The sequence below is a fragment of the Ahaetulla prasina genome, chromosome 1, assembly GCF_028640845.1.
Source record: "Ahaetulla prasina isolate Xishuangbanna chromosome 1, ASM2864084v1, whole genome shotgun sequence".
NCBI classification, from domain to species: Eukaryota; Metazoa; Chordata; class Lepidosauria; order Squamata; family Colubridae; genus Ahaetulla; species Ahaetulla prasina.
In genome coordinates this window covers 10,927,144-10,952,140 of record NC_080539.1, presented here as the reverse complement: position 1 = coordinate 10,952,140, position 24,997 = coordinate 10,927,144, and the positions used below count along the sequence as shown (strand labels likewise).

General features: G+C 47.3%; 1 protein-coding gene across 7 annotated transcripts in view; it reads left to right on the top strand.

Moving 5' to 3' along the window:
* The window catches only part of ACACA (acetyl-CoA carboxylase alpha), a 334,336-nt gene that overhangs the window by 176,774 nt on the left and 132,565 nt on the right, over positions 1 to 24,997 (top strand). For 5 of the 7 annotated variants that reach the window (XM_058164168.1, XM_058164167.1, XM_058164169.1 and 2 more), the window contains 3 exons: positions 7,239 to 7,295; positions 22,318 to 22,359; positions 23,850 to 24,065. In XM_058164168.1, the coding sequence (XP_058020151.1) occupies positions 7,239 to 7,295; positions 22,318 to 22,359; positions 23,850 to 24,065 (315 nt within the window). Of the gene's footprint in view, positions 1 to 7,238; positions 7,296 to 7,631; positions 7,677 to 22,317; positions 22,360 to 23,849; positions 24,066 to 24,997 lie in introns of all 7 variants that reach the window. The other 2 variants (XM_058164172.1, XM_058164173.1) reach the window with 1 other exon arrangement.

Genomic DNA, 24,997 nt, shown 5'->3' with positions numbered 1-24,997 from the left:
CAGCGCTGTTGTAAGTTCGAACAGTCACTCAATGAACTGTTGTAAGTCGAGGACTACCTGTAAACAATTGATACGTAAAAACAAATGAAGACCTTCCTTCTGACAACTGGAACAAAAGGAAGCAGACTGAATGTCGTACTACATTTTCGAAAGACATTATGCAGGCATTTGTAAAAAGCCCTGGTGGCGCAGTGATTAGAATGCAGCCTTGCAAGCTAATTCTACCGACTGCCAGCAGTTCGATCCTGACCAGCTCAAGGTTGACTCAGCCTTCCATCCTTCCGAGATCGGTAAAATGAGGACTCAAATTATTGGGGACAGTATGCTGCCATTTCTAAACCACTTAGAGCGGGCTGCAAAGCACTACGAGGCAGTATATACCATATTTTTCAGTGTATAAGATGCACCTTAATTTTGGGAGAGGAAAACAAGAAAAAAAGATTTCTGCCTAGCAGAGCCATACTGGTCTACTCATTGCCTTTTTTTGGGGGGAGCGCACCTGTCTACTTTCTTTAAAAAATAGAGGCACTGGTCTACTAGCCGCCTACAGTGCTGATCAGATGCAAGACCGTTTTCATGAGGACGCGCGGCTGTGCAACCCAGAAAGGCCGACAACCTCCAAAGGGTGAGGGGTAGCAGGTGGGTGGGGCTACATTCGATGTATAAAACGCACCCAGATTTTCACCCTCTTTTTGGGAGTAAAAAGGTGCGCCTTATACACCAAAAAATAGGGTAGGTCTGCTATCCCTATGGCCGTTCATTGCAGTTGTTTTATTAAAAACGTTTTAATGTTTTTAATAAAACGAACTGCAGCAAATGGCAAATTAGATGAAATTAGCATCCCTTTTCTCCCCGTTTTTGTTTCATTTTGTTTTAATACATTAATTTAAAAATAAATAAATCTTAACTTCATTTAAGGGAGAACCTTAAATCCCTAGCCTGAAAACGAAAGCGATTTAATCAAAGCCAGCTTTCTCTCGGGGATGCGTAGATAAGGAATGGCTGCCTCGGATCTCGCTCTCGCTTCACCATCAAGAATCCTCAGTTTACACTTCTTCCCGTAAATGAACTGCTAAGCTAGGTTTTCTTTCATTTGCATGAAGAGGCTTGTGAGTGTGTGTGTTTTTAAGTGTGTCTGGAGGAAAGAAGGCGTTGTGCATTAGACTATCAAATAGCTTGATCCAAATTGCCCAAATAAATTTCCAGTCTCAGCATGTCCCAACAGGATTTCCACCCCTCCTTGCACGTGCCTCTGTGTGTGTGTGTGTGTATACGTGTGTGTGTGTGTGTGTGTGTGTATTTGATAGAAATTAGGATCGTATACTTGTAAATGACTGGTGGAGGTGATTGAAACAGACAGTGGAAATAGACTTTCTCCAGGTGTTGGTACCTAATGGCGCCGTAATAGCTGTTGAGTCGCTAGGAGGCCTGTATTATTACAATGTAATCAGAATCCCGTTGCTATATACTTATTGTCTGACACTTGTGGAATTTTAAAAGCAATAACCTTCTTTTTTAAAAGGAAAATCTCAACCTCATTATTAAAGTTATTTTCCCTCCCTTCCCCCTCCCCCCCCTCGACGGTGAATGCTCATTTTCAGAGGGCGTTTACCGTAGTAAAACCTTTTCTTCTGGAAAGAAGGAATCGGATCCTGAAGCTGAGGACATGAAGCTTTGTCTCTTTTTCCTTCGTATCAAAACCTGGGTTTTCTTTTTTTTTCTTTTTTTAAATTCACTTCTGATTTCAGGTGAGGTGGAGTAGGCGGCCAACTCACCGGGGCTAACTTACCATGGCCAACTCTAATACCATAGCCAACTACTAATATTGAAGAAATGGAAGAATAGAATCTTTAAAGAAAGGATGCCAAAGGAGGGACCAAAATTTTTTTTTGTGGCTGTTAAAAATTAAAATTAGTTTAAATAATGACATTGAATTGTTGAATTGTCCCATGGCGAGTTGGCTGTAGCAAGTTGTTCCTTGGTGAGTTGGCCGGGGCAAATAGGGCTGTTGTTCTATCCTCCCTCGCCTCCGTCCGAATGATGGCTTAATTAGCCGTCACTATCAGCTCTGGCAGTAGAATAGCCAGCGTCTGCCAAGAGCCTCCGTTATCTTCCACGACGCTGGTGAGTCACCCAGAAACAAACTTCAGCTCTTAATCATTAGATTTGCCTGTTACAAAGAGACACAGCAGCTCTGGCTGCCTTTTATATCCTATGGGCTGTGGCTCCATGACTCAGCACTTCCTAGGCCTGCCCCACCCTTGCTTCTGTTGTTCCCTCCTCTCCTGCCTATGAAACCAAGCCTGATTGCCATCAGCTGGGTCTGCAGGCGTGGCCTGGGGGGGGAAGAGTCAGGGGATGGAGGCCTCGTTATCTCTTCCACCTGGCCTGTTTCTGGCTCCTGGAGCTGAGCCAGGCAAGCCTGTGCTCCCGAGGTAAGTCCTGACGGCCCTTCCCCCTCACTGTCCAAGTCACTTTCTGGCAGCAGGCCTGGCTCGGGGGGCGCAGACAAAACAGCCGTGCTGAATTGTCCCATTCTGCCTTTGATGTAGTCCAGACAAAAGCACCAGCCATGAGTTTATTCCATTAATGTTATAGGGCCGTGATGGCGAAGCTATGGCACGCAGAGCCATCTCTGCCAGCACATGAGCCGTCGCCCTAAGTCAGCTCCACCACACATGTGCACTTGTCTCCTACCAGCCAGCTGATTTTTTGGTCTCTGCGGAGACACGCATGCATGCTGGCTGCGTGGGTGGGGGTTGCGAGCGCATGCGTGGGTGGTGGTGGGAGTACTGTGTACCTCCATGCCTCGTTTTGGGCCTAGCAGGCCTCCCTGAAGCCTCCTGGGACCAAAAATGGACCGCTGCGGGCCCCCAACCCCCGGCAGTCTGTTTTTGTTCCCAGGAGGCTTCAGGGAGGCCTGCTAGGCCCAAAATGGGCCACAAGGGCCTCAGGCGCGCATGCACAGGGTTGCGTGGCGCGTGAGGGGCATTGGATTATGGATGTGGGCACGCGTGGGGGGGGCATTACATTTTGGGTGTGGGCACTCACGCTTTCGGCACCTGAGGAAAAAAAAGGTTAGTCATCACTGTTATAGGGTCTCCTACTTGAGCAGAGGGTTGGGCTAGAAGACCTCCAAGGTCCCTTCCAACTCTGTTATTCTGTGATTTATATAAGTTTATACGCTACATTTACTGTAAGATTACAGTCATAGCATCTTGCAAGTCTGAAAGTACCTTTCCCTTCCCTTATTTCTAGTCCCCCCCCAAAAAAAAATTAAGGAAGGGTCCCTTCTGAGACATTTTCTCCCTCCCCAGCTCGCCTTCAGATTCATAGAAACATTGAAACATGGCAGAAAAAGACCCAGTGGTCCATCAAGTCTGCCCTTTGAGTTTTTGTTGTTGTTCATCTTGGTTTTCTTTTTAATTTAATTTGTTTATTTTTTAAGTTTTGTCGGATGATAGACATGTGTTTATTCGAAGCATGTTTAAACCCATTGTGAAATCATCCTTTCTAAATGACTTTTGAACTTCCCTCCTGTCACCTTGAGGCTGTGCTCCGGTCTTCTTGATTTTTGCTTAACATTGAAAATACTGCCTTCTAGAACCTTATAGGTAAAGATAAAGATATCCCTGTCCAGTAGTGTCTGACTCTAGGGGGCGCTGCTCATCTCCATTTCTTAACTGAGGGAGCCAGCATTGTCCAAAAACACTTCTGTGATCATGTGGCCAAAGGAACATGGAGCGCTGTTACCTTCCCATCAAAGTTTATGTACTTATCTATTTATCTACTCACATTTTCATGTTTTCAAACTGCTAGGTGATCAGGAGCTGGAGCAGGTAACAGGAGCTCACCCTGTTTCACAGGTCTCAAACCTGAGCAGCTTTCCAATTAACAAACTCAGCATTTTTAATTGCTGAGCCATTGTGCCCCTTTCTAGAACCTTGTTGTCACCCTTCTGTTCTGCCCTCCAGGTTGTATATATTTTGTTCCTCCACTCTCTTCTGATATATTTGGTCCCTCCGACCTTGCATCATTTTTTGTTGACTGTCTCTGGACTCGCTCAATCTTATCAATATCTTTTTTTAAGTAAGAACTCTAGAACTGGACACAAGATTCCAAATGGGATCTGACTAAACCCTTGTATAACAGGATTAAAGGTAAAGGTTCCCCTCGCACATATGTGCTAGTCGTTCCTGAATCTAGGGGGCGGTGCTCATCTCCGTTTCAAAGCCAAAGAGCCAGCGCTGTCCAAAGACGTCTCCATGGTCATGTGGCCAGCATGACTAAATGTCAAAGGCGCATGGAACGCTGTTCCCTTCCCACCAAAGGTGGTCCCTATTTTTCTACTTGCATTTTTTACGTGCTTTTGAACTGCTAGGTTGGCAGAAGCTGGGACAAGTCACGGGAGCTCACCCCGATACACAGCACTAGGGATTTGAACCACTGAACTGCCGACCTTTCGATCGACAAGCTCAGTGTCTTAGCCACTGAGCCACCACGTCCCCATAACAGGATTAGGACCTTCTTTTTCCTACTGGTAATTCGACTCGGATTTCTCTTATCAGACCAATGTCTAGCTGCGACTTTTCCTCCCAAGGTCATTCCCACATAACATTTCTGAAGGTAGAAAGCTATGCAGGTAATGGGCCGTAGGAATAACCTTGAGAAACAGGAGGAAGAGTTGCAACCAAGGAAAGAGTCAGATAAGAGATATCTGAATACAGGCCAGAGATGTAAAGCGTCTCAAACTTGATTCTCTGTAGTTATCCAGAAGATAAAAGGAAGTAAGTGGAGGCACAGTCAGCCATGCAAAGTGGTCCAGACAAGAGGCACACCCAAGAATAACAGAGTTGGAAGGGACCTTGGAGGTCTTCTAGTCCAACCCCCTGCTATTTCAGACAAATGGCTGTCCAATCTCTTCTTAAAAACTTCCCATTTTGGAGTGCTCCCCACTTCTGGAGGCAAGTTGTTCCACTGATTAATTGTTCTCGCTGTCAGGAAAGAGTACTAGGTCTATTTCTATTATAAGGTTACTTTAATAAAGTCTTGCGAGAGTGAAATATATTTCTCCCCCTTGCCTTTACAATAGAATCGAATACTTGATTTGGCCAAGTGTGATTAGACACACAAGGAATTTGTCACCGGTGCATTAAGCACTCAGTGTTCATGCAAAACAACAGAGTAATAATAATCATAATATCAAAGTAACAATAGTCATAATATATGATGCCATTAAGAGAAGATAATTGAAAACATAAGAAGGATAATAATGCAGCCATATCACACGGATAAATTGTTCTGACTCAGCTCCTGAAACACGACAAACCCTCTGTAGTTGAAGCAATGATTCCATTTTTAGGAGTACCAGCAGCCCCGGCAAAAGGTTTCTCACTTATAGCAGGCTAACAAGTCTGCCACATCTATTCATCTCCACCCTTTTATCCCCAGAGCTAGGGTGGGCCTTCGCTAGCAGCAATGGCTCCTCCTTCCCAAGGATCAGCCCACAGATTTCCACTGCTCTCCTCTCCTCTGCCTTCTGTGCATCTGCGCATCAGGCACTGGACCCAGCTGTTCCTCCTCGTCCTCATCAGCCACCTCCAGACCTGGGGGATGTTGACTCTCCATTTGAGAGCTCACCTACAGTCCAGGCTCTGCCTCTCTCTCTCTCTCTCTCTCTCTCTCTCTCTCTCTCTCTCTCTCTCTGACAGCTCCATTCCCTCTTCCCCCTTGAAGCTCTCAGGTTGCCTTGATGCTGACCCTGACTCCCATGCCTCCTCCTCCTCCTCCTCCTCCTCCTCCTCCTCTGATTCGGCTGCTGGAGGGGCCGGTGGTCAACAGGCCACAACATAAATACACTCAGGCATACTGTGGGAAATGGGTGTTCAGCAGAGTGATGGCACAAGGGGAAAAAAACTCTCTCTGGGTCTAGCTGTTTTGGCAATGCCCTATAGTGGCGTCCCGAAGGGGAGGAGTTGACACAATTTACATCCAGGATGTGAGGGGTCTGTAGATATTTTCTCAGCCCTCATTCTGACCCATGCAATATGCAAGCTGCTTGCAATTGTTTTTGTGTGTGTGTGTGCAATCCTTACTATCCGTTGCAATATGTACCTGTCCTATTTGGTTGCTGTACCAAATCAGACGCATATAGAAGTACAAATGACAGGTTCATTTACAATCCAAGAAACAGATCACTTCTACAAGCTGCTTGCAATTTTTTTTTTAAATTTGAATTTATATCCCGCCCTTCTCCGAAGACTCAGAGCGGCTTACACAGTGTTAAGCAATAGTCTTCATCCATTTGTATATTATATACAAAGTCAACTTTTATTGCCCCCAACAATCTGGGTCCTCATTTTACCTACCTTATAAAGGATGGAAGGCTGAGTCAACCTTGGTCCTGGTGGGACTTGAACTTGCAGTAATTGCAAGCAGCTGTGTTAATAACAGACAGACTTAGTCTGCTGAGCCATCAGAGGCCCTTCTGAGCCACCAGAGGCCCTTTTTTGTGTGTGCAATCCTTATGAGCAAAGGTGGGATTCACTTACCTTTGCTACCTGTTCGCAAATGTGGGCGCGCGCAGACTTCTGTCCAGGTGGATGGGCGGAGCCTCCAGCAGTTGTCACTACTGGTTCGCCCGAACCGGACAGAACCACCTGAATCCCACTTCTACTTCTGAGATGTTTGCCCCACCCCTATTTCTTTTGCGGGCTCAGCTTCCTCTTATCTGACCGTTGCCTTTGGTCTCAAGGTCATTCTCACATACCCCTACAAGTGCATTCAGACTTGCAAGATTCTGCTACTACCTTATAGCAGTGGCCGCTCCTAACTTTGGTTCCGTAGTCTAGTTTACTAGACTAGGAAGGCTGACTCCTGAACAGGCAAAGGAGGACATGAATAGTTTGGAAAGGAAGACAAATGGGGGAAAGGAGGACATGCTGTTTAGAACTTTCTTGGCGTCCATGACAAAAATTACAGTGAAAATCTGCAGAAAAAAACTATATACAGTACTTAGGCCTGCATCTATGTGAAAGTCCATGTTGTCTTATGGTTAAGGCACCAGGCTAGAAAGCAATTCCTATTTATAGTTGCAGGACTCTAAATAGAATTTTTTTTACAATAGCAGGTATAGGTTTATATATATAAAAAAAAGCTTTACGGTACTGAGATTTTTCTCTCTTTTTGTTGATTGGTTTTCCGGATATACTTTCTCATGTTTCTTTCCCTTTTTCCAGAAAGCTGTCCTGATTGACCATGGAATTCGACGTCTAACTTTTCTGGTGGCCCAAAAGGTATTAAATTCAGACCTCTTGATCTCCCCCAGTCAGCATTTTTCTGTTTCGGTAGCTTGCATGGCAAATTGGACTGATTTTAATGGAAGAAAAAAAATCATGTTCACAGTTGATTTTATTTTGTCTCCAGCTATGCAATGGACAAATAATGCAGTTTTTCGTTACGTTCTCCGAAGAAAGTTAATTGAGAATTGAAAACGATGACCATATTGTACGGCTTGTGATTTTTTTTCCCCTTAATTCACTTCTAATTTATGGACTAATTGCTAGTTTTGTTTTGCCTCTCTCCCTCCTTTTATTCTTCATGCCTCTGCGTCTTACATTTTGGCTTGCAAGGATTTCAGAAAACAAATCAACTATGAGGTGGACCAAAGATTTCACGTAAGTAGAAAGACCGTTTGTGCTCAAAACAGAAAAAAATATATGAACTTTTGATTTAAGCTTTAGTTAGCTTAATCTTCTTGTTGCAGAAATGGCTAATACTCGCTAAATAGATAATGCAAAAAATTGAGGTTGTAAGGTTGTATTCTAGTGCACCAAAAAAAAATATGGGAAATCACTGCTTTTATTTTTTCTTTCTTTTATTTTATCTTGCACCATTTTTTAAACCTTCGTTATTCCCTCACGATCTTTAGTTTTATTTCTATTTTATATTATAATATGTTTTACCTGGGAGGAAAAATCTGGCTGTCAATTTTTTTAAATTTGAATTTATATCCCGCCCTTCTCCGAAGACTCAGAGCGGCTTACACAGTGTTAAGCAATAGTCTTCATCCATTTGTATATTATATACAAAGTCAACTTTTATTGCCCCCAACAATCTGGGTCCTCATTTTACCTACCTTATAAAGGATGGAAGGCTGAGTCAACCTTGGTCCTGGTGGGACTTGAACTTGCAGTAATTGCAAGCAGCTGTGTTAATAACAGACAGACTTAGTCTGCTGAGCCATCAGAGGCCCTTCTGAGCCACCAGAGGCCTTTTTTTGTGTGTGCAATCCTTATGAGCAAAGGTGGGATTCACTTACCTTTGCTACCTGTTCGCAAATGTGGGCGCGCGCTGACTTCTGTCCAGGTGGATGGGCGGAGCCTCCAGCAGTTGCCACTACTGGTTCGCCCGAACCGAACAGAACCACCTGAATCCCACTTCTACTTCTGAGATGTTTGCCCCACCCCTATTTCTTTTGCGGGCTCAGCTTCCTCTTATTTGACCGTTGCCTTTGGTCTCAAGGTCATTCTCACATACCCCTACAAGTGCATTCAGACTTGCAAGATTCTGCTACTACCTTATAGCAGTGGCTGCTCCTAACTTTGGTTCCGTAGTCTAGTTTACTAGACTAGGAAGGCTGACTCCTGAACAGGCAAAGGAGGACATGAATAGTTTGGAAAGGAAGACAAATAGGGGAAAGGAGGACATGCTGTTTAGAACTTTCTTGGCGTCCATGACAAAAATTACAGTGAAAATCTGCAGAAAAAAACTATATACAGTACTTAGACCTGCATCTATGTGAAAGTCCATGTTGTCTTATGGTTAAGGCACCAGGCTAGAAAGCAATTCCTATTTATAGTTGCAGGACTCTAAATAGAATTTTTTTTACAATAGCAGGTATAGGTTTATATATATAAAAAAAAGCTTTACGGTACTGAGATTTTTCTCCCTTTTTGTTGATTGGTTTTCCGGATATACTTTCTCATGTTTCTTTCCCTTTTTCCAGAAAGCTGTCCTGATTGACCATGGAATTCGACGTCTAACTTTTCTGGTGGCCCAAAAGGTATTAAATTCAGACTTCTTGATCTCCCCCAGTCAGCATTTTTCTGTTTCGGTAGCTTGCATGGCAAATTGGACTGATTTTAATGGAAGAAAAAAAATCATGTTCACACTTGATTTTATTTTGTCTCCAGCTATGCAATGGACAAATAATGCAGTTTTTCGTTACGTTCTCCGAAGAAAGTTAATTGAGAATTGAAAACGATGACCATATTGTACGGCTTGTGATTTTTTTCCCCCTTAATTCACTTCTAATTTATGGACTAATTGCTAGTTTTGTTTTGCCTCTCTCCCTCCTTTTATTCTTCATGCCTCTGCGTCTTACATTTTGGCTTGCAAGGATTTCAGAAAACAAATCAACTATGAGGTGGACCAAAGATTTCACGTAAGTAGAAAGACCGTTTGTGCTCAAAACAGAAAAAAATATATGAACTTTTGATTTAAGCTTTAGTTAGCTTAATCTTCTTGTTGCAGAAATGGCTAATACTCGCTAAATAGATAATGCAAAAAATTGAGGTTGTAAGGTTGTATTCTAGTGCACCAAAAAAAAATATGGGAAATCACTGCTTTTATTTTTTCTTTCTTTTATTTTATCTTGCACCATTTTTTTAAACCTTTCGTTATTCCCTCACGATCTTTAGTTTTATTTCTATTTTATATTATAATATGTTTTACCTGGGGAGGAAAAATCTGGCTGTCCAATTTTTTTTATTATTTGCATTTATATCCCGCCCTTCTCCGAAGACTCAGAGCGGCTTACGCTATGTTAGCAATAGTCTTCATCCTATTTGTATATTTATATACAAAGTCAACTTATTGCCCCCAACAATCTGGTCTCATTTTACCTACCTTATAAAGGATGGAGGGCTGAGTCAACCTTGGGCCTGGTGGGACTAGAACCTGCAGTAATTGCAAGCAGCTGCTTTTAATAACAGACTGTCTTAGCAGTCTGAGCCACAGAGGCCCTGACTGGGATGCAGCCAATAGTTATAAATGTGGTAAATGGTTGTAAAACCCTTTTTTCAGTACTGTTCCAACTTCGGTCACTAAGTTGAGGATTACCTGTAAGCGCCACCTCTTCCCACCCTGTCCCTATTTTTTTTTCCTCTTTTTTTAAAATTTAGAACTCTTTGTTTTGGGGTTTGTGGACTTCCTAGAATAAATTAGATCACGGATATCAAACTCGATTTCATTGGGGGCCGCATCACAGTTGTGTTTGATTTTTGGGTGGGTACGTGGGTACGTGGGCTGGGTGGGCGTGGCCAGGGTAAGCATGGCCAGGTTGGCCGAGGCCAGATTGACTTCACATGTGTCAGGAGGTGTGCCTGTGTTGGCCTGAGCACTCTTGCCAGCAAAAACAGGTTGCCAAGCTCCATTTTCAGCTACAACGGCTTCCTGCAGCAGCCCCCCTGAGCTCCGTTTTCAGCCGCAACGGCTTCCTGCAGCAGCCCTCTTGAGCTCCGTTTTCAGCCACAATGGCTTCCTGCAGCAGCCCCCCTGAGCTCCGTTTTCAGCCGCAACGGCTTCCTGCAGCAGCCCTCCTGAGCTCCGTTTTCAGCCGCAACGGCTTCCTGCAGCAGCCCCCCTGAGCTCCTTTTAGCCGCAACGGCTTCCTGCAGCAGCCCCCCTGAGCTCCTTTTCAGCCGCAATGGCTTTCTGCAGGAGCCCCCCTGAGCTCCGTTTTCAGCCGCAACGGCTTCCTGCAGCAGTCCCCCTGAGCTCCGTTTTCAGCCGCAACGGCTTCCTGCAGCAGCCCCCTTGAGCTCCGCTTTCAGCCGCAACGGCTTCCTGCAGCAGCAGCCCCTGAGCTCCGTTTTCAGCAACGGCTTCCTGCAGCAGCCCCCTGAGCTCCGTTTTCAGCGCAACGGCTTCCTGCAGCAGCCCTCTTGAGCTCCGTTTTCAGCCGCAACGGCTTCCTGCAGCAGCCCCTGAGCTCCTTTTCAGCCGCGGCTTCCTGCAGCAGCCCCTGAGCTCCTTTTCAGCCGCAATGGCTTCCTGCAGCAGTCCCCCTGAGCTCCGTTTTCAGCCGCAACGGCTTCCTGCAGCAGCCCCCTTGAGCTCCGCTTTCAGCCGCAACGGCTTCCTGCAGCAGCCCCCCTGAGCTCCGTTTTCAGCCGCAACGGCTTCCTGCAGCAGCCCCCCTGAGCTCCGTTGTCAGCCGCAACGGCTTCCTGCAGCAGCCCTCTTGAGCTCCGTTTTCAGCCGCAACGGCTTCCTGCAGCAGCCCCCCTGAGCTCCTTTTAGCCGCAACGGCTTCCTGCAGCAGCCCCCCTGAGCTCCTTTTCAGCCGCAATGGCTTCCTACAGCAGCCCCCCTGAGCTCCGTTTTCAGCCGCAACGGCTTCCTGCAGCAGCCCCCCTGAGCTCTGTTTTCAGCTGCAATGGCTTCCTGCAGCAGTCCCCCTGAGCTCCGTTTTCAGCCGCAACGGCTTCCTGCAGCAGCCCCCTTGAGCTCCGTTTTCAGCCGCAACGGCTTCCTGCAGCAGCCCCTATGAGCTCCTTTTCAGCCGCAACGGCTTCCTGCAGCAGCCCCCCTGAGCTCCGTTTTCAGCCGCAACGGCTTCCTGCAGCAGCCCCCCTGAGCTCCTTTTCAGCCGCAACGGCTTCCTGCAGCAGCCCCCCTGAGCTCCGTTTTCTGCCGCAACGGCTTCCTGCAGCAGCCCCTATGAGCTCCTTTTCAGCCGCAACGGCTTCCTGCAGCAGCCCTCTTGAGCTCCGTTTTCAGCCGCAACGGCTTCCTGCAGCAGCCCCCCTGAGCTCCGTTTTCAGCCGCAACGGCTTCCTGCAGCAGCCCCCCTGAGCTCTGTTTTCAGCCGCAATGGCTTCCTGCAGCAGTCCCCCTGAGCTCCGTTTTCAGCCGCAACGGCTTCCTGCAGCAGCCCCCTTGAGCTCCGTTTTCAGCCGCAACGGCTTCCTGCAGCAGCCCCCCTGAGTTCAGCCGCAACGGCTTCCTGCAGCAGCCCTCCTGAGCTCCGTTTTCAGCCGCAACGGCTTCCTGCAGCAGCCCCTATGAGCTCCTTTTCAGCCGCAACGGCTTCCTGCAGCAGCCCCCCTGAGCTCCGTTTTCAGCCGCAACGGCTTCCTGCAGCAGCCCCCCTGAGCTCCTTTTCAGCCGCAACGGCTTCCTGCAGCAGGCCCCCTGATTTCTGTTTTCAGCTGCAACGGCTTCCTGCAGCAGGCCCCCTGTTTTCTGTTTTCAGCCGCAACGGCTTCCTGAAGCAGCCCCCCTGAGCTCCATTTTCAGCCGCAACGGCTTCCTGCAGCAGCCCTCCTGAGCTCCGTTTTCAGCCGCAACGGCTTCCTGCAGCAGCCCCTATGAGCTCCTTTTCAGCCGCAACGGCTTCCTGCAGCAGCCCCCCTGAGCTCCGTTTTCAGCCGCAACGGCTTCCTGCAGCAGCCCCCCTGAGCTCCTTTTCAGCCGCAACGGCTTCCTGCAGCAGGCCCCCTGATTTCTGTTTTCAGCTGCAACGGCTTCCTGCAGCAGGCCCCCTGTTTTCTGTTTTCAGCCGCAACGGCTTCCTGAAGCAGCCCCCCTGAGCTCCATTTTCAGCCGCAACGGCTTCCTGCAGCAGCCCTCCTGTGCTCCGTTTTCAGCCGCAACGGCTTCCTGCAGCAGCCCCCCTGAGTTCAGCTGCAACGGCTTCCTGCAGCAGCCCCCCTGAGCTCCGTTTTCAGCCGCAACGGCTTCCTGCAGCAGCCCCCCTGAGCTCCGTTTTCAGCTGCAACGGCTTCCTGCAGCAGCCCCCCTGAGCTCCGTTTTCAGCCGCAACGGCTTCCTGCAGCAGCCCCCTTGAGCTCCGTTTTCAGCCGCAACGGCTTCCTGCAGCAGTCCCCTGAGCTCTGCCAGCCGCAACGGCTTCCTGCAGCAGCCCCCTTGAGCTCCGTTTTCAGCCGCAACGGCTTCCTGCAGCAGCCCCCCTGAGTTCAGCCGCAACGGCTTCCTGCAGCAGCCCTCCTGAGCTCCGTTTTCAGCCGCAACGGCTTCCTGCAGCAGCCCCTATGAGCTCCTTTTCAGCCGCAACGGCTTCCTGCAGCAGCCCCCCTGAGCTCCGTTTTCAGCCGCAACGGCTTCCTGCAGCAGCCCCCCTGAGCTCCTTTTCAGCCGCAACGGCTTCCTGCAGCAGGCCCCCTGATTTCTGTTTTCAGCTGCAACGGCTTCCTGCAGCAGGCCCCCTTTTTCTGTTTTCAGCCGCAACGGCTTCCTGCAGCAGCCCTCCTGAGCTCCGTTTTCAGCCGCAACGGCTTCCTGCAGCAGCCCCTATGAGCTCCTTTTCAGCCGCAACGGCTTCCTGCAGCAGCCCCCCTGAGCTCCGTTTTCAGCCGCAACGGCTTCCTGCAGCAGCCCCCCTGAGCTCCTTTTCAGCCGCAACGGCTTCCTGCAGCAGGCCCCCTGATTTCTGTTTTCAGCTGCAACGGCTTCCTGCAGCAGGCCCCCTGTTTTCTGTTTTCAGCCGCAACGGCTTCCTGAAGCAGCCCCTGAGCTCCTTTTCAGCCGCACGGCTTCCTGCAGCAGCCCCTGAGCTCCGTTTTCAGCCGCAACGGCTTCCTGCAGCAGCCCCTGAGCTCCGTTTTCAGCAACGGCTTCCTGCAGCAGCCCCCTGAGCTCCTTTTCAGCCGCAACGGCTTCCTGCAGCAGGCCCCTGATTTCTGTTTTCAGCTGCAACGGCTTCCTGCAGCAGGCCCCTTTTTCTGTTTTCAGCCGCAACGGCTTCCTGCAGCAGCCCCCTTGAGCTCCGTTTTCAGCCGCAACGGCTTCCTGCAGCAGCCCCCCTGAGTTCAGCCGCAACGGCTTCCTGCAGCAGCCCTCCTGAGCTCCGTTTTCAGCCGCAACGGCTTCCTGCAGCAGCCCCTATGAGCTCCTTTTCAGCCGCAACGGCTTCCTGCAGCAGGCCCCCTGATTTCTGTTTTCAGCTGCAACGGCTTCCTGCAGCAGCCCCCCTGAGCCCCATTTTCAGCCGCAACGGCTTCCTGCAGCAGCCCCCCTGAGCTCCGTTTTCAGCCGCAACGGCTTCCTGCAGCAGCCCCCCTGAGCTCCGTTTTCAGCCGCAACGGCTTCCTGCAGCAGCCCCCCTGAGCTCCGTTTTCAGCCGCAACGGCTTCCTGCAGCAGCCCCCCTGAGCTCCGTTTTCAGCCGCAACGGCTTCCTGCAGCAGCCCCCCTGGGCTCTGTTTTCAGCCGCAATGGCTTCCTGCAGCAGCCCCCCTGAGCTCCGTTTTCACTGGCAGCGGGCTGCTGCAGGAGGCTGTAGCGGATGAAAACTGAGTCTGGGAGGGCCGTTTGTGGATTGGGCCCCCTGGTCTTGAGTTTGACACCCCTGAATTAAGGCCACAGATTTAAAAAAAAAAAAAGAAGATGAAGCAAAAATATTCCTTACATTTTATTTATTTTATTTTTTTATTTATTTTATTTGTCATAACAGCATACATAAGCATAAGCATGAAGCAACAGTAGGACAGGAACGGTAGGCACATTTGTGCTCTTATGCACACCCCTTATAGACCTCTTAGGAAAGGGGTGAGGTCAATAGTAGACAGTTTTTGGTTGAAGCTTTGGGGACTTTGAGAAGAGACCACAGAGTCAGGTAGTGCATTCCAAGCATTAACAACTCTGTTACTGAAGTCATATTTTCTGCAATCAAGATTGGAGCGGTTCACATGAAGTTTAAATCTATTGTTTGCTTTATTATTTGGCTCCATCTCTTCTGGATTGCTTTGCCCGTGTTGATTGGCGTGGCCCAGCTTTGGAAGGCGACTCTGAAAGTACATAACAGATACCAATCAATCAGTGGCTTTAAGACAGGAAGCTGGAAAAGTATGGATAGCTTAAGTGAAAAGCAGAGGGCTTTAGGAAGTAGAAATCCGAGTAGTTTAAGAGAATAAAAATAGATAACGGGGGGGGGGAAGGGGGGGGAAGAGAGGTGTTTGGTTTTTTTAATGCTTGTGGATAAATCCATACACCTTGGTAGAGCTTTGGTGGAATTCCTAAGCAAACAGCTGGACAGTAATAACAAAAGAACAATGTCTATGTCAGAGACTTTTCTTAGCAAGGACATTAGGGGGACAAGAAGTCAGATCAGACTATTGATCTGTTTTTACTCAGCATTGTCGCCGGCAATCTTCAACAACCTAGCATCATCCAGATACAGGTAGTCCTCGACTTAATGATCACAATTGGGAAGAGAACTTCGGTTGCTAAGCAAGGCGGTGGTTAAATGAGTTGCGACCGATTTCACAATATTTTTTTTTTGCCACGGTTGTTAGGCAAATTGTCAGAGTTCCAAGTAATACACCCATAGCAAGCAAAAATCTGCCTTGAGGCAGATTCCTCAAAGAATAGCTTTATTGGATATATCATATTGGCAGAGATCTGGTGAAAACCGACTCTGGAGGTTTCCGCGGCTTTCACCTAATTAAAAGTCAAAGTTTGTCACTTTCTCAAAACAATCAGTCACATGGTCCAATCACGGCTCTGTCCGGTTGCCTGGTGGCATCCCTCTGCCTTCCTCCGACCAGGTGTGAGAATGTCCTTGGTTCCCAAGAGAAAGTCTTTTGTTTGGGCTACAAAGTCCCAGCTATCTCAAATCCCCCCTCCCTATCCCTCCGCTCCAGTGTGGCAACACTGAAGCTGTCAAGATGGCTTCGGCTTCAGGGTTGACACCAAGCACTGTAGTTGTTAAGCAAATCGGGTGATCATTAAGCGAATCCAGCTTCCCCCTCCCCCCACGCCCCCAATTGACTTTGCTTATTGGAAGCCAGCTGGGCAGGTCACAATGGGGATCGCATGACTGACACCCCACCAAGACTGTGCAACCGACATAAGTACATGCCAGTTGCCAAGCACCTGAATTTTGAACATGTGTATTAAATCGGTGGTAAGTATGGCCAAGAGAGCCCAGGCAAACGGCTAGAACACTTTATTTCAACAGCTGAATATAACAACAGAGGAACCGACTCAAAAAACTCCAGGGACACTTGACAGCTCTTATATACCGGCTCCCTGAGAGAACTACACCAATAGCAGGGCTCCAATCTCCCCAAGCTTTTTCTGGGGGCGAGTCTTATCCAATCAGCAATCGCCTGGCTATTGTCAGGCGAGAGACGCGTCGTAACTCTGAGGATTTTACAATGTGACTGGGCTAACTTCAATCATCAAAGAGAGAATTTCGAATAGGAATAAGAAGGGAAGGGAAGGGAAGAGTTATCTGAGCAAGTGTGATTAGACACACAACAAATTTGTCTCCGGTACAGAAGCACTCAATGCACTCGCAAAACAACAGAGGAAATAATAATAATACGACAAGTGCAGCGAGCAGAAGGAGGGAATAAGAGGTCATAAAAGGATCAATAACACTTCAGCCGCAGTCTGTGAATTAATATACATACACATCAGGCAGAACTTAGTTGTCATCGTGTTTTGTCAACTGCGAGAATTAAGCATGCAGCAGAGTGATGCCCGAGGGAAGAAACTGTCCTTGTGTCTAGTTGTCTCAACCTTGGCAACTTTAAGCCTGAGGACTTCAACTCCCAGAATCCCAGCCAGCAAAGCTGGCTGGGGCTTTCTGGGAGTTGAAGTCCTCCAGGCTTAAAGTTGCCAAGGTTGGAGACCCCTGCCCTATAGCCAGTGGTGGGATTCAAGTAATTTAACAACCGGTTCTCCGCTCTAATGATTTCTTCCAATAACCAGTTTGCCAAACTGCTCAGAAAGTTAACAACCGGTTCTCCCAAAGTGGTGCGAACCGGCTGAATCCCACCACTGCCTACGGCGCCATCCCAAGGCTGAAACAATTTATATCCAGGATGTGAGGAATCTTCAGGTATCTCCTCAGCCCTTCTAATGCTAAGCACACTTGCTCAGCCCTTCCAAGAAACCACGTTCATTCTTTGTTTTTGTTTTTCACCCCCACCCCTGTTCGTTCTAGTACCGGACTATCACCGTAACTTAGCGGCCATGGCGTGGGCTGGTTTTGTGTTTTAATTACAGTCTATATAATTACTTCCCAGCATGTTGAAGTAATAGAGAGTTGCTTCAGCAGGCTTTCAATTTCCTCATCTCATTAGGCTTTTAACACGATTATTAGTATAATAACCAGCTATGATGATTTTCTCATGTAGCTTTTTGCATTCTCCAATTTGCAGGGTGTCTTGATTGGTTAATTTAGGCGAATTATTCTGATTGTCTTGATGATGGTTGGTTGATTAGAACACAGCAGGGGCATAATTCCTTCATCTAGGAAATCTGGTGGGTTTTTTTTCCCCCTCCTTTTTTGGGATTTTGGTACGAAAACTCTTTGAGGACATGTTTACCTCTGCGTCTTTCCGTTTGCATTTGCCCACGCACGTTTAATTGGATATTTGCCTGAAAGTGCTAGACTGAAGAGCTTGAAAAGAAGAAGGAAGGAAGAAAAAAAAAAGAGCAGTCGGTCTAGTGACAGCATGCTGACAAATGCAGCATAAGGATAAAAAGATTAGTTTTCAGCAACGTCCAAACAGCAAGAGACAAGGAAGAGTTTAGAAATGCGGCGAAGAACTAGACAAGATTTCTGGTGTTCTTCTCGACTTCTCAGTCGTGGTAGCTGGTCCAACAATTAGAAGATCCTTGGTTAGGATACAATTAACAGAATGACACAGTTGGAAGAAACCTTGGTCTTCTAGTCCAGGGGTCTCCAACCTTGGCAACTCTAAGCCTGGAGGACTTCAACTCCCAGAATCCCCAGCCAGCAAAGCTGGCTGGGGCTTTCTGGGAGTTGAAGTCCTCCAGGCTTAAAGTTGCCAAGGTTGGAGACCCCTGCCCTATAGCCAGTGGTGGGATTCAAGTAATTTAACAACCGGTTCTCCGCTCTAATGATTTCTTCCAACAACCAGTTTGCCAAACTGCTCAGAAAGTTAACAACCTGTTCTCCCAAAGTGGTGCGAACCGGCTGAATCCCACCACTGCCTATAGCGCCATCCCAAGGCTGAAACAATTTATATCCAGGATGTGAGGAATCTTCAGGTATCTCCTCAGCCCTTCTAATGCTAAGCACACTTGCTCAGCCCTTCCAAGAAACCACGTTCATTCTTTGTTTTTGTTTTTCACCCCCACCCCTGTTCGTTCTAGTACCGGACTATCACCGTAACTTAGCGGCCATGGCGTGGGCTGGTTTTGTGTTTTAATTACAGTCTATATAATTACTTCCCAGCATGTTGAAGTAATAGAGAGTTGCTTCAGCAGGCTTTCAATTTCCTCATCTCATTAGGCTTTTAACACGATTATTAGTATAATAACCAGCTATGATGATTTTCTCATGTAGCTTTTTGCATTCTCCAATTTGCAGGGTGTCTTGATTGGTTAATTTAGGCGAATTATTCTGATTGTCTTGATGATGGTTGGTTGATTAGAACACAGCAGGGGCATAATTCCTTCATCTAGGAAATCTGGTGGGTTTTTTTTTCCCCTCCTTTTTTGGGATTTTGGTACGAAAACTCTTTGAGGACATGTTTACCTCTGCGTCTTTCCGTTTGCATTTGCCCATGCACGTTTAATTGGATATTTGCCTGAAAGTGCTAGACTGAAGAGCTTGAAAAGAAGAAGGAAGGAAGAAAAAAAAAAAGAGCAGTCGGTCTAGTGACAGCATGCTGACAAATGCAGCATAAGGATAAAAAGATTAGTTTTCAGCAACGTCCAAACAGCAAGAGACAAGGAAGAGTTTAGAAATGCGGCGAAGAACTAGACAAGATTTCTGGTGTTCTTCTCGACTTCTCAGTTGTGGTAGCTGGTCCAACAATTAGAAGATCCTTGGTTAGGATACAATTAACAGAATGACACAGTTGGAAGAAACCTTGGCCTTCTAGTCCAGGGGTCTCCAACCTTGGCAACTCTAAGCCTGGAGGACTTCAACTCCCAGAATTCAAAGCTGGCTGGGGAATTCTGGGAGTTGAAGTCCTTTAGGCTTAAAGTTGCCAAGGTTGGAGACCCCTATTCTAGTCCAATCTCCTGCTCAGGCACCCATAATTCTATGCACCCCGCCCCGCACATGCGCGCACAACCACCACCACCCCCGCTCCCCCTGCTCCTGGCACGTGATGGCCCGGTAGGCTTGTTTTTCTCTCTCACCTGGCTCCAGAGCCTTTCTATGAGTCTGGGGTGGGCAAAAATGGCCTTCCCCATCCCCCCGGAGGAGCTCGGGATGCCAGAAACAGCCCATTGGCAAACAGGCCGTTTTTGGCCTCCCCAGACTCCTAGAGAGTTTTCGGATTGGGGAAGGCTGTTTTTGCCGCCCCGCCCCCCGCCCGAACTCCTACAGCGGCTCTGGAGCCAGGTGAGAGAGAAAAACGGCCCTTCCCCACCACCACCCCGAGGCCCTCCAGAGGCAGGAAACAGCGTGTTTCCCTACTTCTGGTGGGCCCAGAGGCCTGAAAATCAGCTGGTAGGCGCTCATGCACACCGGAGCAGAGCTCGCGTGCCCACTGACATGGCTATGCATGCCACCTGTGGCACATGTGCCATAGGTTTGCCATCACGGCCCTATACTATTCCAGACAAGTGACTATCCAATCTCTTCTTAAAAGCCTCCAGTGATGAAGAATTTACAACTTCTGGAGGCAAGCCGTTCCGTTGGTTAATTGTTCTTACTGTTAGGAAGTTTCTCCTTAACTCCAGGTGGGTTTTCTCCTTGATTAGTTTCCATCCATTGCTACTTTTACTGCTTTCAGGTACTTTGGAGAATAGGTTGACCCCCCTCTTCTTTGTGGCAGCCCCTTAGATATTGGAATACTGCTTTCTTATGTTCCCTAGTGCTTCTTTTCACAAGACTTCTTGTTATTAGTTGCAAAGTCGTGTCTGACCCATCGCGACCCCATGGACAACGTTCCTCCAGGCCTTCCTGTCCTCTACCTTACTCTGGAATCCATTTAAGCTCACACCAACTGCTTCAGTGACTCCATCCAGCCACCTTTTTTTATTATTATAATTATTATTTATTTGATTTTTATACCTTGTTCTCTGTCGTCCCTTTCTTCTTTTGCCCTCAATCTTTCCCAGCATTAGGCTCTTCTCCAGGGAGTCCTTCCTTCTCATTAGGTGGCCAAAGTATTTGAGTTTCACCTTCAGGATCTGGCCTTCTAAAGAACAGTCAGAGTTGATCTCCTCTAGGACTGACTTGTTTGTTCGCCTTGCAGTCCAAGGGACTCGCAGGAGTCTTCTCCAGCACCAGAATTCAAAGGCCTCAATTATTTGGCGCCTCAGCCTTTCTTATGGTCCAACTTTCACAGCCATACAATTCACAAGACTAGACATACTCAATTCCTGCAACCATTCTTTATATAACATAGGAGAACAAACCCATCAGGGCTAGATTCAGCAGTCCATCTGCATTTAAAAGACATGAGCCACTCTTTTGAAGATAACAAAGTCCATATTTTGGACAGAGAGGATCGCTGGTTTGAAAGAGGGGTCAAAGAGGCCATCCATGTCCAAATTGAACAGCCCTCTTTCAACAGAGGGGGAGGGATACGACATCATCTATCTCCAATCTACCACATGGTCCTTTCAACAGTGCGAAGAAGGCTCCACACCTATTTGCACCACTCAGGTGACCCTGATGACACAGATAAACCTCCAGGTGACCTTAACGACCTGCTAAAAGAATGCAAATGTTCAGCTGTCTGCAAGGAGTATATTCCCCAGTATCCAGTCAGAGCTGAAGAAGCTTCTTGGATAAGTAGCAAAACATCTTCAAAGAAAAACCAGAAAGTCCAGTTGCTTCTTGAAAAAAGCACCTTTGGGACATTCTTTATATGTTTTAGCTCTTTTCTGCACTCTTTCCAGAGTCTCAACATCTTGTTTATAATATGGTGACTGAAACTGGATGCAGTATTCTAAGTGTGGTCTTACTAAACGTTTAGTAAATGCTATCTCTCAAAAGGAAATTGGGCTGCTAAAGAGCTTCCTGACGAGCCAGGGACTATGGCAGGGCACAATCTCATTATTCACAGAGCAAACAAAGTCACATAGTAACCAGTATTAAACATTCTGCCGACATTTGAAAGATGCCCATCTGTTCGAAGTTTATCCCATTTTGCAACAGCAAATAAAACAAACACTTGGAGGCAAGCAAAGTCATACCCAAAAGTCAACATGGATTTGGTTAAAAACAGATCATGTCAGACAAATCTTATTGCATTCTTCGACAAAGTGACAAAATTAGTGGACCAGAGGAATGTTGTGGATTACAATTTGCTTGGACTTCATGTTATATGGGAGCTACTCGTGGCTCCCATATAACACCTCTCCTGCGCAAGCTGCACTGGTTGCCGGTGGCCTTCCGGGTGCAATTCAAGGTGTTGGTTTAAAGCACTCCATGGCACAGGACCGGGCTATTTGCGGGACCGCTTGTTGCCACCGATAGCCTCTCACCGACCTGTGCGCTCACACAGGGAGGGTCTCCTCAGGGCGCCGTCAGCCAAACAATGTCGGCTGGCGACCCCCAGGGGGAGAGCCTTCTCTGTGGGAGCACCTACCCTCTGGAATGAGCTTCCTCTGGGGTTACGATTACTCCCTGACCTCCGGACCTTTTGCCGTGAACTCAAGATGTTTCTGTTTCACCGCGCAGGGCTGGCCTAATACACTACGATTTTTAATTGGGTTTTTATCATTTCTTATTATAGTTTTAAATGGGATTGGCCAAATTGAATAAGATTTTTAAGATTTTTTTAAAATCCTATTTATAAAATTGTTTTATGTTGGCTGTAAACCGCCCTGAGTCCTTCGGGAGAAGGGCGGTATAAAAATCAAATAAATAAATAAATAATAAATAAATAATAAATTTGATAAAGTAGACCACAACCTACCACTTGATAAGATAGAAAAATATGGGTTAGACAGCATCACCACCAGATAGATTTGTAACTGGCCAACCAACCACACTCAATGTGTAGTCTTCAGTGAATTTAATTCTAAATTCAGTCCCTTTGAAAATATTCGGGCCTCTGAAATGCAATTTACATCATTTAGTTTTAAAATTTCCCCCCTGAATGTTGTGGTTAGATTTCTTTTGGCTAGTATTATATCTTGCTCCCATTCAAAAACATTTTTCAGGGCATCTTAAAATTAGAAAATCCACTTAAAAAAGAATGAGAGCAACTACTCAGTGTTTTCAGTAAAGAGCGAAACTTTGGAATGGAGAGTAAGTTCAGCGGAGTAGTGTAAATTGCTTTAAAATATTGATATGAGATTAATGAGCAATAATAATTTTCCATACTAATTTTACTTTCTTTTGCAGAGGGAATTCCCCAAATTCTTCACTTTCCGTGCCAGGGATAAGGTAAGGGTTAATGTTTTAATTAATGTTTATTAATATATTTATTAAGACAGTGAAAGCAATATTTTTATGCAGTTGCTGATTGAATGGTCGTAAGTTGAGGACCACCTGCATAACAGAATAACAAAGTTGGAAGGGACCTTGTCCAACCCCCTGCTCAAGCAGGAAACCCTATACCCGTGATGGCAAACCTATGACACACGTGCCATAGGTGGCATGCCTAGCCATATCAGTGGGCACGCGCGCCGGCCAGTTTTTTATTTTTTTATTTTATTTACATTTATATCCCGCCCTTCTCCGAAGACTCAGGGCGGCTTACAGTGTATAAGGCAATAGTCTCATTCTATTTGTATATTTACAAAGTCAACTTATTGCCCCCAGAACAATCTGGGTCCTCATTTTACCTACCTTATAAAGGATGGAAGGCTGAGTCAACCTCGGGCCGGGCTTGAACCTGCAGTAATTGCAGGCTGCTGTGTTCTAATAACAGGCTTCTTACCAGCCTGAGCTACCACGGCCCCAGTTGATTTTGGGGTGTTCTGGGCCCACCAGAAGTAGGGAAACAAGCTATTTCCTGCCTCCATAGAGCCTCGGGGGATGGTGGGGAAGGCCCATTTTTCTCTCTCACCTGGCTCCAGAGCCGCTCTAGGAATTGGGGGGGGGGGGCCAAAAACAGCCTTCCCCAATCCGAAAACACCAGAAGTTGGTAAAGGGGCCGTTTCTGCCATCTGGAGGACCTCGGGGGGGGAGGCCATTTTTGCCCTCCCCAGACTCCTAGAGAGGCCCTGGAGACTGGGGACAGCAAAAAACGGGCCTTCTGGTCCCATCGGAAGTTGGCAAATGGGCCATTTTTGGCCTCCGGAGAACCTCCGGGGGGTAGGGGAGACCATTTCCCCCAGACTCCTAGAAAGCCTCTGGAGCCAGATGAGAGAAAAAACTGGCCTACTGGGCCATCGCATGCCAGGAGCGGTGGGGGGGGGTGTTGCATGCACGGGGCCAGGGCGCATAGAATTATGGGTGTGGGCACGCGCGCGTGCGACCCCGCCCAACCACCCCTCCTGGCATGCGATGGCAAAAAGATTAGCCATCACTGCCCTATACCATTTCAGACAAATAGTTGTCCAGTCTCTTCTTTAAAACTTCCAGTGATGAAACACCCAAAACTTCTGGTAGCAAGCTGTTCCACTGGTTAATTGTCTTTCTTGTCAGGAAGTTTTTCCTTAATTCCAGGTTGCTTCTCTCCTTGATTAATTTCCATCCATTCTTTCTTGTCATGCCCGCTGGTTCTTTGGAGGACAGGTTGATCCCTTCTTCTTTGTGGCAGCCCCTTAGGTAAATAAATAGAAAATAAACTGGATGAGTAAACCTGCCTTTATTTATTTAGGTTATTTGAATGCCACTCTTTCCTGAAGGCTTGATATTGGATGAGAAACCTTAGTGAATACCATGTTGTCTACCCTCAGTTGTGTAAAAGGTGTTTGCTTCCTTCCTAGTTCGAAGAGGACAGAATCTACCGCCACTTGGAACCAGCCTTGGCGTTCCAGCTGGAGCTCAACCGAATGCGCAACTTTGACCTCACCGCCATCCCATGTGCCAATCACAAGATGCACCTCTATCTGGGGGCAGCGAAAGTTGAGGCAGGAGCGGAAGTTACCGATTATCGATTCTTTGTCCGAGCGATCATCCGCCATTCAGACTTGGTGACTAAGGTGGGGCTTCATTTATTTGTGGTCCTGTGGTGGGATGATGAATGGGTCCCGGAAATGGGAGTGGGAGGGAGGAATAGATAAAATCACGGTAGGGTTTCTTGAGTTAAAAAAAAGAGCAATGAAGAGATGCTGCGGAATGGGACAACTTGCAGCAGCCATTTTGTGTGGCCAACTCTCCACAGACACCTTGCTGCGGGCCGACTCACCATGTGACAACTCGCCGCAGGACAGTTCAATTTAATGACTCAATTTAATTATTTAAAATAAATTTTAAAATATTTTAATTTTTGTCATGCTGTGACATTTCATTCTGTCCCTCCTTTTGCATCAATGGAGAGTCTCAGTCATCCAGGTCATGGTTGTCCCAAAGGTGCTTTTTCAGGAGGCAAGTTGGCTTTCTTATTTTTATTTTTATTTTTCCTTTGAAGTCATTTCGCTTCTCATCCAAAAAACTTCTAGATAAGCTTTGACTAGATGTTGGGGAATGGAAGGATTTTGTTGTGTCTGCGCCCCCCAAGCCGGGGCCCCTGCCAGAAAGCGACTCGAAAAGTGAGGGGGAAGGGCCATCAGGATTTACCTCGGGAGCACCGACTTCCCTGGCTCAGCTCCAGGAGCCAGAGGCAGGCCAAGTGGAGGAGATAATGAGGCCTCCGTCCCCTGACTCTTTCTCCCCCCGGCCACGCCTCCAGACCCAGCTGATGGCAGTCAGGCCTGGCTGGACCCTAGGTTTTGTAGGAAGGAGAGGCGGGAACAACAGAAGCAGGGGTGGGGCAGGCCTAGGAAGTGCTGAGTCATGGAGCCACACCCCACAGGATATAAAGGCAGCAAGTGCTGCTGTGCCTCTTCGTAGCAGGGAAATCATCTGCTTGAGTAGAGCTGAAGTCCTTTTTGTTCCTGGGTGACTCATCGGCATTAAGGGAGATAACAGAGTC